Source organism: Falco cherrug, chromosome 8 (genome assembly GCF_023634085.1).
Source record: "Falco cherrug isolate bFalChe1 chromosome 8, bFalChe1.pri, whole genome shotgun sequence".
Lineage (NCBI taxonomy): Eukaryota > Metazoa > Chordata > Aves > Falconiformes > Falconidae > Falco > Falco cherrug.
In genome coordinates, this window is record NC_073704.1 from 30,384,949 (window position 1) to 30,398,577 (window position 13,629).

A 13,629-nucleotide genomic window follows, 5' to 3' on the forward strand; every position below is an offset into this window, starting at 1 on the left:
ACCGATGGTGACCTGGAGGTCAGACATTTCCCATCAGATAAGACCAGCTGGACTGTGGCCTCAGGCTCTTCATTCCACCAGCTGATCTTTCAAAGCTGAGAAATTGCCAGCATGACAATTTCATTAACAATAACAAACATGTGCTTGTTTTCCTTAAGCCATTAAGTACATTAATTATTCAACACAATTCCAACTTTTTAAAAAATAATAGCTTATTCTCAACCCCTCTTTTGACCTGGACAGGAGGAGCCACAGTAAAAAGGTGTCTCAGCTGTAGATGGTGACACGTCCACAGCATTCAGTTTGCCCAGGTGATTTCCATCTTCCAATCCATTACAAAAAGAGCTACCAATTAACTTGCACCTTAAAACAGTAAATATCAATTCAAACCCAAAGTCTATACAACTCAGATACCCACAATCTCAGACTTCCTAAATTTAGTCTACTACATCCACAGCATAATAAGGATTTCGTACGCTGAATGGAGAGAAGAGGGGGAAGAAAAAGAAAAAAGATGCAGCTTTTGCAAAGATGGCTAACAGAAATAATTTCCTCTGAAAGTTAAGATGAAAGGCACAGGCTTCTGATGTACCAAAAATAAATGCAATACATGCTTCCATGCTGTAAATTAATTCTTCATAGGTGAGAAGATACAGAGCTCCTCTGCCTTTCCTTTTCACCTAGTCGACTCCAGCCTCTCTGACATCCACAAATAACCTTTTTGTTACAGAAACACAACAGTAAAACACAAAAATGCAGAAAAGCCATTGATGTCTCTATTTGGCACATTTTTGGAACTGTGTTTCCATGTTAATACTTGTAACAAATGTAAATAATCTTCCCAACTGATACTGCAAAAGGAAACTGTTAGGAAATGAAAGCCTCAGTGATTGCTCAAAAACAACGAAGACCAGGAAGGGTATCTGAAAATACCTGTCCTTCACCTCTTGCAACCTGTTCTGTTCCCTTACATATGCACACATCCTATTCCTTCACCCCATCAAACAGATCATTTATTGTATTTTATAGAAGCTTAAACTGAGCTTGATGGCACCAGGCTACAGATGCTTACAGGCTATTTTTTAAAGTTCCACTGCTACTGCAAGACTGCTTCAGTCTCTTCATACCATTAAAAAGAAACTTAACAGGCAAATACTCAGACACTAACAAACAAATCCACCCGTCCCTTGTGGCACATTCATTAGCACCTACCTTTCCCCGTAGTCATTTTCTGCAGTGCCTGAGATGCTGGGGAAGAGCACTGTGCTCCGGGAGCAGCCCTACGCTACATTGTCTCTCAGCAACTTCGCCACCAGCAAACTCTCCACCCTCAGAACAGACTTCTCTGTGTGACCTAGCAGAGGATTGCCACCTCTCCTCCAAAATAAAAGCCTGCCCAGTACTCAGCTGAGCACCATGTGTCCTCCTATGCCTGCTTGCTCACATCCCTCTCTTCTAAATGTGAGAGTTTAAAATCCAGGAGGCAGCAATACGCTTATTTACAGAGTTGTGCAATAGAAAGGGAGCAGAGCTCATCTATTTATACCTTCCACAAGGATGTACTATCAGTTTATAGCACTCATGCAAGTATCACTCAGACATTTTAAACAGTTGGACTTGATGATCTTAAAGGTTCTTTCAAACCTAAATGATTCTATGATTACTGTTCTCTCAGCCCCCATACAGGTGAAGGGATATTTCCTTGCTTTTTTCATGCCACAGGAATGCAGAGTCAATTAAATTAATTTTTTATTTCAGCTTGAAAACAGCATTCATAGAGAACAAGCCACAATGGAAATTAAATTGCACAAGGAGATATCAATGCAGAGAAGCGCAGTGCAGCGTTTGTTGATCCAGAACCTCTCTGTGTTATCAGTCGCCCCTCCTTCTAGTCCCTAATTCTGCTGCTTGGATGTGTGTTGACAAACAAACAATATCCCACCCCCAGATGCATGGCAATGCTTGGCAAACGTGGGTGATTTTTCCTCCTTATAATAAAATTCAAAATAGCATTCAGTGACTCAGCTCTATTACCAGCAAAACACAGAAATCTAGAATAGTTCTAGTTTCCATCTAATTGCCTCAAAGTTCTCAACTTCATAAACAGGATTCATTCACCAAATAGCACATTTACCTTAAACAGGATCTCAAATACAGAAGTAGTTCTACTCAAGAGTAACACTGCTCCTTCTTTCAGCTCAGGCTTTCAGTAATTGAAATTATCACATCTGCTATTTTAGTGTTGTTTTAACCTAAAATACTCTTGGAATTGAGTATTATTACTGCTTACTCTTGGAATGCTAACCCATACCGGCAACTACCGAAACCCCATCCTCCCCTCGCCTTACTCTGTGCAAGTACCTGTGGGGGAGAGATCTCAGCTCCAGACTTCTGGCTTTAAGATCTGCTTTGATTTCTTTGCAGCCCAAGACTGCTGCCACCTCCGCTATCCCTAAATCTTGCTCTCCTGAGCAAAGTCAAAATTCAGTGTAAACAAAAAAGTTCAATCCCTTCCCTAACCACAGGAACCATGCTGGCACACCACCACAGTATCCTGGCATGCACCAGTGTAGAAGCATCTCCCCAAAATTGTGAGACTTATGGAGGCGTAGAGGGGGGGTGGGAGAGAAGATAGGTTTATATCAGAGAATGTTATATTACGGTATCACAATGATCAAGAGCATAAAAAACATCCCAAAACATTTTGGTTACGAATAGCTTTGGTTTGGGTCACCATTTCCTATCAGCCTATATCTCTCAGCTGATCACTTATTTAATTTTTAATCTGTCCTAAAACTTGATCATAAAGTGTTCAGGAGTCCAGGTCTGATCCAAAGTCAAGTCAAATCCATGGAATAACTGTATGCTTTATGTTCAGGTCTTCTAGACATAATACCAAGGAAACCCACGCAGCATTAATTTCTTGGAGTCTCCGTTTCTGTCCAATAGCCTCTCTCTGTATCACATCCAACTAAAGATCATCACACAACGCACACGAAGAAAGCAGCTGACTAGCTGGCAATTATCGGCTCTTTCATGCTGAAAATTTATTTGTTCCAGGGGAATAAGGCTTCTGCATAATTAGCAAAAGCAGTTACACAAAAAATAATTAGCCTGCTGAAAGCCCAAAAGGGGAAAAAACTATAATTTTTGCTTCAAGAGGCTGACTAATTATATGCCAAATAACAAAACAGAGATGCACTGAGAATCATCGAGAAATCCAACGTGGATTTTTAACTTCATATTCTAGCTATAAGGGCTGCTTGTAGCCTAGCAACAAGCAGCATACTTCAGCATGCCAAAGCCTCCCTCTGACTTAATGAAACACCTCAGATTACGATGCAAACCTCCCCCATCTCACTATGCATTTGATTCTTGTATTAGTAAACGATAAAAATAAAGCCTAACCCCCCACCCCCCCAAAATCAAGCAATTTAAGATCAACTCAAAGCAGCACTGATGGACCACAGTATAAAAAGATAAGTAAATATAAAACACATTAATTATTTTCATAGACTTAAAATTCACATTCTGATTATAGAGTTGATTCATTAGATTTATTCATGGGACCACAAAAAGCCCTATTATTTTAAGCATCTTTTCTAGCAGACTAACATTTCTGTTTGTTTGTGCCTTGGGAACCATTAGTTGAGAAGTCTTTAATAACTTACAGCATACTCGCTAATCTCAAATTACTCCTGATACATAAATAATGTTGCTGCAATTCTTTCTTTTACATGAATCTCCAGTGAGCTGGTAGAGGAAGCTGTTATGCCACACAGCAGTCTCAAAGCTAAGAGACCAGTTTTAGTCATCGCTCTTCTTCGACCAGTTCTTTTGCCTTATTTCACCATTTCAGAAGCCGCAGTTGCTTCCCCCGCTGCCCAGTACCACTATGTTCTGCAGCAAGTCAGGTTTGACAAGCACTTTCAAGTCTTGCTGCGATGAGCACACCTCCAGCGCTCCTGGGCCAGAGCTCAGCTGTGAGCGACAGGGACTTCAGCAAACAGCTTGCTCTTGGTTACCTACCTGAGCCACCCACCAGAGAGCTATGGGTGACTATGGGAAACCACATTAAAAAAAAGTTAGTTAAGACTTGAGCTTTGCTAGTGAGCTGGGAAGTCTTGATACAGCTTCAGTTAACCCTTCCCTTTCAGAGGCATGCATTAAAGACCTTTCCAAGGAGCCAAGCATGTTCCTTTGCGACCAGTACACATGCAACACGGGGAGCAGCACAGGGCAGAAACCTCAGCACAAGAGCACTGCTGCTGCTCCTGCTGTGTCATTTTACACTGACAAGGGCTTACAGACAGCGGTCTGCACAAACATTTGCCTCCCAAAACACTAAGGCAGCCTGCACAGAGCCAGGAGGAGTACGTTAGCTACCGAGAGGGACGAACACAAGCTTTTAAGACAAGATACGACTGTACCATATTGTCCGAAATCATCTGACCCAGGCCATGTAACGTGAAGGTTGAGGCATTAGTGGTGTGTTCACCTGGCGGAGTCACAGTCTAAAAGAAGTGGTATTAACAGTAACAGATAGAGACCCTCGTGATCAACACTGTACTCTGCCAGACACAAAGGATTAATGGGACTGAGACAGCTACTTCCTGAGAAAGGCAAATATTTCGGATGTGCAATATTTATCATCACCTTCCCCAGTGCCTCTGACAACCACTGAAATTGTCACCTTTGTTCAAAGCTGCAGGAGGCGTCAGGGACACAAGAAACCTGACAAACTTAGCTTGTCCTTGGGCTGTAATGAACTTGTGACCATGGGTGAAGATAAGCCTCCTCCACTGGCTTAGACAACCTCAGAAAGATAAACTGAAAGTTGCAGAGAGCTGTTGACACATTAGATATGGTGAGCACGTATGCTGTATTTGTGCTGTGCTCAGAGGGCGAGGAAGAAGCAATAAACCAGCCTATAACACAATGGGAAAGTGAACCCTCCCCTCAAACACACGCACCAAAAGAAAATAATAATATATTCATAACTAATGTTCTCATTATTAGCTTCACAAATTAGAACTACTTTAACACAAGCAACTACAGACTTATTTATTGTTAGAGAAAATGAAAAGGTTCTGGCAAAGAACCTCACATGTGTCTCACCTGTTTCATACTAAATACCCTCCTAAGCAGGTGTGATACACCTGCTTTTCTAACATCACCTTCATGTGGATTAGAAAAACCTGCTGTAAACTTAGCTCAAATTTGGCCAGGGGCACATTAATCTCCAAAATCTTTCCCTGCCCCTCTAGAGAATAAACCCAACGGAACTCCCACCCACAGCATCTTCCCACCACAGCATTCGTTTAAAAACACCATGCAGCAATACGTCTCACCAGAGCATAAGCCTGCCTCCTGCAACTCTACACAACAGCAATCTACGTGATGCAAAATTAACTTTTTTTGAAAGCCCATTCTATTCCACTACTAGCAAAACAAAAATCAACCTTAGCCTAGCCAAGTGGAAAGCAGAGAAGCCGGATCAGCAGTAAACTTGTTGCGGTTTGACTTAGGATTTCAGAACAAACACCTGGAGGCTGCAATCCTTAAGATGTTTGCTAAGGGATTAAATACTTACTTCCCCCCTTTTAAAGAAGTACAAGAACATTTGTTCCTCAACTGCGCTTTTTTGCCACTGTAAGCCTCATCTACCTATACAGCCAGTATTTTCCCACATTATGCAAAAAGTATCATTTTAGCCCATTCCATCAGAGGAACCTGCGCTAGGTCTTCATCGTTCCCTAGCACACAAGGGAGTATCACATCACATTTTTGAACAATCCAAAATCTAACTTCAGAATTCTCAAGTAAGTCCATTTTATTATTTCCTGAAGTAAGAAGAATGGTGCCTGGAGAAGTGAAAAAGGTATTTGTTGCAATTTTAAAAAGCAGAGACGTCTGCTCTCTTGGCTTCTGAGAGCATGGTGGGAAAGACTGGGGACATCACCTCTCCTGCTCTTGGCCTTGCAGAGGGTGTGAGCTCAGTGGGTTCAGTACTGCAGGTTCCTACGTTCTTCATCTCTGCTCTACTCTTCATGGTCAGGGAATTCATCTTTCTGCCAAGAGCATACTCTCAATTCCTTATTAAAAATACTTTCTAGCTCCTAAGTTTATCTATAGGAAAAGCAGTAATACACACTTGTTTTTAGAGTAAGCAAAACACTAGTCTCAGACATGAAGACAGAATTAAGGCTCTGATAAGCATCTTTTGACTACCATAAACATTAAGAACCTAAACTTAGGAACTGCAAAATACAATCCCTAAAAAAATACCAGCTTTAAATGGAACACTAACACATTGATATGTACCCTTTCTGTACTATTTAGGGCATTAAACTGAAAAGGCTTCTTCTCTCAAGTTACTATTTAATTTACCTTATGAACAATTTTAACAAAGATGCACACGGACTTGACAACAAAAGATGTATTTCCCTAATGAAGCTCAAGAGGAAAAGGAGGACAGCCCTAAGAACACCTTCTACTCTTGAAACTTATGCTTCATTCTCCTGCTGATACTACTAGGGAGACAGAGCAGATTAACTAAACATCATTTTTATTTGCTGTAAAAGCTATGTGTCTATTTCTGAACAATCACCCACACTTGTTTTCCCTAACAGAATGCTTGCTCTGTGTCCATTTGAATGCCTCACCCACTGAAAATTGCTAAAAACACCAAAAAGAGAAAACAAGTGCTTCTACTCACCACCTGAACTCTGGATCATGTTTCCAGATTTTTGGACCTCATCAAATTTTGTAAAAATTACATTCAACCTGTTTGAAAGATAAAGAAATACATAATGAAGAGTTGAATTTAATTTTTAGGAATCTTCTAATTTAAGATGTTACAGCACAAATTTTGCTTTACTCAGGTCATTGGGAGCACTGTAAAAAACATCAGTGTGGAGGGAAATTATTTTCAAATGAAGTAAAATCACAACATGCAACATTTGATAAGAAAAACAGAGAAACAACTGATACTACAGAAGTGTAAGAGATACAGTTGGAAACACTACATGACTGAAGATGTGGCATGCCTAATTGTGGATGCATTTCTAGTTCATTACCACTCTGGCTATACTATTTGCAGAAATATAAAAAAAAACAACCCACAACTAAAAAAAAACTTCACAATTTGTCTTCAGCCCTGATGCTTCTTTCCCATTCATGGCACAGACCTGGTAGAGCAGAAGATCCTTACCACATCTCATTATTCCTTCCCAGAGAATTTATTACTTTAAGCCACACTGTGGCAGAAGATGCTTTTGCTGGAGAATAAGAGAAGGCAACAGCACTGCCTCCCACTGCGTGCAGCCCACCCCTGAAACAACCCCTTCCCTCCTCCCTCTGTGCACTGACACGCTGCCAGCCACTCCATCCTCAGGTCTGACCTACTCCATCCTGGCGCCAGAGGCTGCGGCAAGATGCAGAGCAGCTTTCTTACCACTCCTGAAGTGGCGGAAGCAGAGGGATAGGGCTTTGGGGTTGTTTTGTTCATTTGATTTGTTTTATTTGTTTGTTTGTTCTTTTAATAAAGCCTTGGAACTGATGATACTGGCTGTAGGGGTTTTTTTCTTTATGACAGCCTACTAAGTTGCATAAACACAGGCTACTCCGAAGTGTCCTCTACACATGCAGAACATACAGGAAAAACACAGTAAATCTTAAATCCATTAACTACACATCTGTAATAATTGTACCGGTTTTCCAAAGACCCTATGGCATACTTGGGCAAAGGTACAGGATCCACATTAAATGAAACCTGAGTAAGTGTTTGTAGGATGAAAACAAAAAAATACCCCCCTAAAAAACCAGAAAAAACAAGCATTGATTCCAGGAAAAGGTTCAGTCATGCAGCTCCTGAAGCCTTCTAAAAGAAGGAAGGGAATAAAAAGCAGCCCAAAACTATTGGAGACATAAGGACATTTTCAACTTACCGAGATTGGGGTAATCCTTTTTTACTGAGATCAGCCCTTACACGTTCACCAACATGTCTGTAAATTTCCACAAGGCTGTTTATTGCTGCATCTCGAACCTGAATGTGAGATACGAGAGAAATTAATCACCTTTATAATTTAAATAAACTCCTGCCTGACCTTGGATAAAGAAATTTGAGTATTTCTCACCAACAGTTGCCACTATAGGCATTACTACAGAGTTCGTGAAGGAGCTTCCATCCCTGCGTTTCAGATATTAGCAGTATCAGCAGGTCTAATTTAATTGAAAAAGCAGTCAAGAGATAAGATGAAAGGCTTTGTACATAGGGACAGATGCAGGGAGCTCTGCTACCTTTGCCAAATTCCACCCATCGTGTGCAACAGGTACATTTACTGGATTAAAAAAAGCAAGGAGACACACACAAATAAACTTTATATTGCTAGTATAAAAACCTGGGGTTTAATAGCAGTTTTAATGTGAGCTTCCAGGAGGTCACAGCCTCCCTCGGGCATCCCCCTGCTCCAGCATGGTGTCCTTCCCAGGCTGCAAATAGATACCTGCTCCACTCCGGACCTCCATGGGCTGAGGGCACATGGTCTTCACCATGAGCTGCAGGGGAACCTGCACTTGTGCCTGGAGCACCTCCTGCCCTCCATCTGCCCTGACCTAGGTCTCTGCAGGGCTGTTGCTCTCACATAGTCTCACTCCTTTCTTCCACTGCAATTTGCTGTGTAGATTCCAACCCTCACCCCTTCTTAACTATGCTACCCACCATCACTAACAGTGTGGTGTTGTCAGTGGTGGGTCCTTCTTGGAGCTGGCTGGCATCAGCTCCACCAGACATGGGGGAAGCTTCTAGAAGCCTCTCACTGAAGATGGCCCTGAGCCCCACCCACCAAAAAAAAAAAAACAACCCAAAACAAAAAACACCAAACAAAAAAAACCATTGCCACACAAACCAAATACACCATCTTTCAAACTCACATTTCTGTGTTTACAACAAAGTATGGAGGGAGGGAATCAATCAGCCAAGTCACCATGAATTTTGCATATTTTCCAAACTGATTTGCAAGAAATGGCTGAGCACATCCTTCCCTCTACCCAACAGAAAAGCCACAAATCTGATTAAAGCGTCATCTTTCTGTACTGAATCCCCTTCTTCCATCAGTCACAGCAGGCTGAGAAGGTAAACTGTCTGCCCTGTCTACAGAAATACCTACGGAACCGTGCACTTCTGCTTCTCATGGGACGCCCTGGCAGCTACCCAAGCACCCACACGCATCACAACTAGACACAGGATTTTTGTGGGCACAAGCTAGACTCACCTATAGAATCACAGAATCATCTAGATTGGAAAAGACCTTTAAGATCATCAGGTCCAGGCATTAACTCAGGACTGCCAAGTCCACCACTAAACCACGTCTCTAAGCACCACATCTACATGCTTTTTGAACACTTCCAGGGTCGGTGATTCTACCACCTCCCTGGGCAGCCTGTTCTAATGCTTGACCATCCTTTCAGGGAAGAAATTTTTCCTAATCTCCAATCTAAACCCCCCCAAGCACAACTTGAAGCTGTTTCCTCTTGTCCTGTCACTTGTTATCCGGGAGAAGATAAGCTGCTCATAAGACTTGCGGTCTAGACCACTCACCAAAGAGGCTAGAGTCAAAGGGCTGGCACACATACCCTGTTCCTTAGCCAAAAAATATCCTAACACTTGACTCACGTGCATCTTGTTCCCTTCTCCTGCTGCACAGCTTCCCATTCAGCAAGTCGCTGCCTGTTTCCAAACTCCCATCTTCACTCATGCCAGCCCTCACTCTGCAGTCTTGCCTCTCCTCTCTCTGCTCATCAGCCCTATGTGTCACCAGGCAGGACTTCTGGGCACAACTCAGGAGGGACTCTAGTGTCCCCAGTTTCTGGGGACACAGACCCTAACCCAGCCTCACACTGCCTCCGACAGCCAGGGAGGAGAGGTGGCACCTGCATCTCACGCTCGCCTGCAGCCAGTCCGCCTGCCCCAGGCACAGGCATCAGCAGCCGGGGCACACGGAGAAGCTGTGCCGTACCTCCAGCCTGCCACCGTGCCCCCTGCAGCTGCAGCACACAGCACGGCCGGCCACAGGTCCTGACTGCGTGAGCTGGAAGGACTGCCCATGCACGTAAAGCTCATCAGAGACACGGCTGCAGGATGGGCAAACCCATACTGGGTAAGGCTGGGAGCCCCTGCTATCATACCTGGTTTACTCTACCACAACAGTAACAAAGTTTTAATGCTCAATTTGATTTTTGAGAAAGTACTCCTAGTTTAAATACTGTTGGCATACTGGGTGCTCACCGAGTTACACAACTGCGTTAGCTGAAAACAACAAAACCACTCTTCCTGAAACGGGAAGAGCTTCCACGTCCACAGCAAAAGGCAAAACCAGGGACCTCGGCCCGGCTCTGTGCTCTCCCAGCGCCTCTCGCCAAGAGAGGGGCAGCACTGACCGGGCATCCTCCAGAGCTCGGCAGAAGGCACCCGCAGCAGAGAGGCGGCACCAGCAGCTGAGAAGCCGCCCCAGGGGAGCCCAGGACCAGCCCCTGCTCAACCAGGAGCTGCTTTGACAGCAATCTGTGTCTGACCGGCTACGGCATGGGCTTTCTGGGGATGAGGAACCAGACCCAGGGGAAGGGACAAGAGATCGGCTTCATTTCCCCCAGCAGCTGGGCACCGGGATAACGAGCTGTGCCAGGCACATGGAAGAGGCAGTGCAGAGGGAAAACCCGTTTCAATGCACTCACCAACTTTCCGATTCATTCAACAGCTCACCGATGGCAAGAGCAAGGTCAGTCTGTGCAGCAGTTCCAGGTCCTAAACCCAGTACCCCCATGAGGAGTAACAACTTGCTCAGTCACAGCTCAGAACCACGAAGGACCCTGAACATTAAACTTCCACAGAAACTTCTTGGGGTAACAGGTTTATCCTCCTGCACCGGAACAAGCAGCGAGGGAAAGCTGCTTCACACTCATCCTCCTCTTCAGCAAGGGGAGGCCCTGACAGCCGTGGGATCTGGCAGACTCCTGTCAGCCCACGTAAACCTGTTCCCCAGTTGGCTGCCCCACACTTCCTTCCAGCTAAACACCTGCTCCAGACCTGGTCACATTCGTGTCACCCATGCTCAGAGGGCAACAAGAATATTCAAAAACTGGTAGCACATGTTACATGACATGGGTCTGAACCCTGCTTCCCCACCTCCCTCTCCTCATTAACCTCTATATTGGCATCTAATTTCAGGTTGGGTCCTGTCCAGGGCAGGACAAAATGCATGTACAAGTGACAGATTTTTTCCAGCACATATTTTCATTTAGTTTCTACCACTGATTTCAGGTACCTTCCCTCCACCCCTTATTCAAGATCTCCCTATACAACTTCCAGCAGCACACATCGCCAAGCTGTGCAACCGGTCCCATTTGCCCTCCCTGCCCAAACTGGTTCTTCTCTGAAGGTGACGGGTGCTGCACTGAGCCCAGGGGTACCCCCCTGCAACCTCCCGTGCACTCAGGCTGTAAGGCACAAGAGTTCCCTTCCCAACAAAGGGTTCCTGCTCTGTTCATCTCATCTGCAGCTTCATGTTCTGTTTAATTCTTGGAGTAATTGATATGCTGGTTTAAGCATACTTCAAATCATACCTCTTCAAAACCAGCCAAGGGCTCTTCACGAACAGCATTGTTCAGAGTTCACCACCAGCAGCACAATTAGCTAATTTACCAGCCAGAACGCAGCACCCCACTTACCAACAAGGCAACTGGCATAACCTTTAGACATGACTCATGGCAAAAGCTTACCTGGCTGTTTGGATCTCCAAGTAAGTTACATATATGTGGCACTATCTTACTCAGTGTTAAACTCTGAGCTCCAGATCTGGGAACAAAGAGAAGAGCGCTGGTGTGAATCACAGAGCAGGCTTGTGCACATAACGCAGGTTTGCAGGAGGTTCTCTCACTTACGCATTGAGTGTTGCAATAAGGCAGAGGCAAATCCCTTCTCTTGTCCGGAAATTCTTGTGTTTGAATCCTCCTAGCATCCTGTCCCATACGTACTGTGGGAGACAAAAAAGAGGTGAGACAGGAAAAAAGGAGGCGAGGAAAGAGACAGATTCTTTCTTCCAACAGGCATACACTGTAACATCACTGGAGCTTAAATATAAGCTTTACATCCACTCAAGCAGAGCAGGACAAGAAGTAGAAAGACACAATTCTTTGCTCTGTACTGGCTTCACAGGAACTCCCCACTAGCTGAAACAGTACTTTTACTTACAGAAAGCAAGTACCTTCCAAAACCCACCCAGAACAACTACTCTGACATTCACTCATCCCATCCTTAGGAAGCCTGCTGACACTCCCACTCCCACGTGTATCCTGACATGCAACAGCATTCTCAGGTGAAGCAAATATAACAAGGGATTAAAGAGCTGAAGCCATGTCAGAGCCACAGAAGAAAACCCTCTGACAGAAAAAAGTTCTCCTTTTTAAGCAGCCAGTCAGTCAGGCTGCAAAGGGCTGTCGAGCATACCTGAGGGTTAGCAGCTTGATCCATGATTTTCAGTAGCAAGGTCTGATCCTGCTCCCTCACCGAATCCTTAGAGTCTCCCAGCCTATCGAGTAAACTTGGCAGCACTGAGGAAAGAAAAACAGGAACATCCAAAGCCCTCATCCCTCAAAAGAAAACTATCTCAGTGACACAGCCTCTCTGCTCTGCCCCCAGCCCAGCCCTCCCACCCTTCAGCAGAGCCTGACACCACCACCAGCCTCCCTGTGCCCTCCAGGGCAGAACAGGGCTTCGTGTGCAGCAGCCACCCCACCCCCCCACACACACACCTTACCTGTGCCAATCTGGGCCTTGAAGCGATCCTGCAAGCGGGACACGAGCGCGGAAAGGATGTCAATGCCCAGGAGAACCACCTGCGAGCAGAGCAGAGGACAGACGGTGCTTTAGCTGCAGCCCCTGTCCCCCCTCAGCCAACACGCCCTGGGCAGCAGCGTGGGCACAGGCTCCCTCCCTCCCGCCGCAGGGTTGTGCCCACACACACAGCTCTTCCCTGCGTGGCTTCTGCCGGACAAGCAGAGTGCTTTGCAAACACAAAAGGCTATTTGCCAAATTATTGCTCCCTGTGGCACGTACAAGCCAAAATCCAGTGCCAAGAGCTTGAGAAAGCCAGCAACTGCTGTTGATGCTCAATGCTGAATTCATACATATGTATGTGCAGTGTACACATACACATGCATAACAGCGTTGGTATTTGTTGTAACTAGCTTTTCTAATTAATTCTAATTATGACACTTATAATTAGAAAATGCTGTGCACTAACAGCTGTTTAATTATTCACTTGCAGAAATTAAACCCAGCGCTTTTCAGACATAACTGAAACCCAGGGAAAGGCACCTGATTTGAGAGAAGCTCCGGGACAGGCTGCAGATCAGACAACCCGCTCTGCCCGACTCCACGCAGTAGCTACAAACCCATACATACTGTACCGCATGGACTGTGTGGTGTGCATGCTACGCACTTAGCAAGACCCTATAAACGAGGCCAGCTCTGGTGTCGGACAGCTCTCCGCAGGTTTTTACTAAAGCCCCGAGGTTAGCAGCCCTAGAAGTGTGACGGACAGCCAGGCCCCTCAGGCGGTGTCGCCACCG

At 44.9% G+C, this 13,629-nt stretch overlaps 1 protein-coding gene across 1 annotated transcript in view; it reads right to left on the bottom strand.

The window, feature by feature from the left end:
• CLASP1 (cytoplasmic linker associated protein 1) overlaps positions 1 to 13,629 on the bottom strand; it is a 181,222-nt gene that overhangs the window by 118,671 nt on the left and 48,922 nt on the right. The window contains exons 3-8 of the mRNA XM_055717670.1: positions 12,816 to 12,894; positions 12,506 to 12,609; positions 11,941 to 12,032; positions 11,779 to 11,854; positions 7,950 to 8,047; positions 6,719 to 6,786 (exon numbers count right to left, since the gene is read on the bottom strand). Of these exons, the coding sequence (XP_055573645.1) occupies positions 6,719 to 6,786; positions 7,950 to 8,047; positions 11,779 to 11,854; positions 11,941 to 12,032; positions 12,506 to 12,609; positions 12,816 to 12,894 (517 nt within the window). The remainder of the gene's footprint in view (positions 1 to 6,718; positions 6,787 to 7,949; positions 8,048 to 11,778; positions 11,855 to 11,940; positions 12,033 to 12,505; positions 12,610 to 12,815; positions 12,895 to 13,629) is intronic.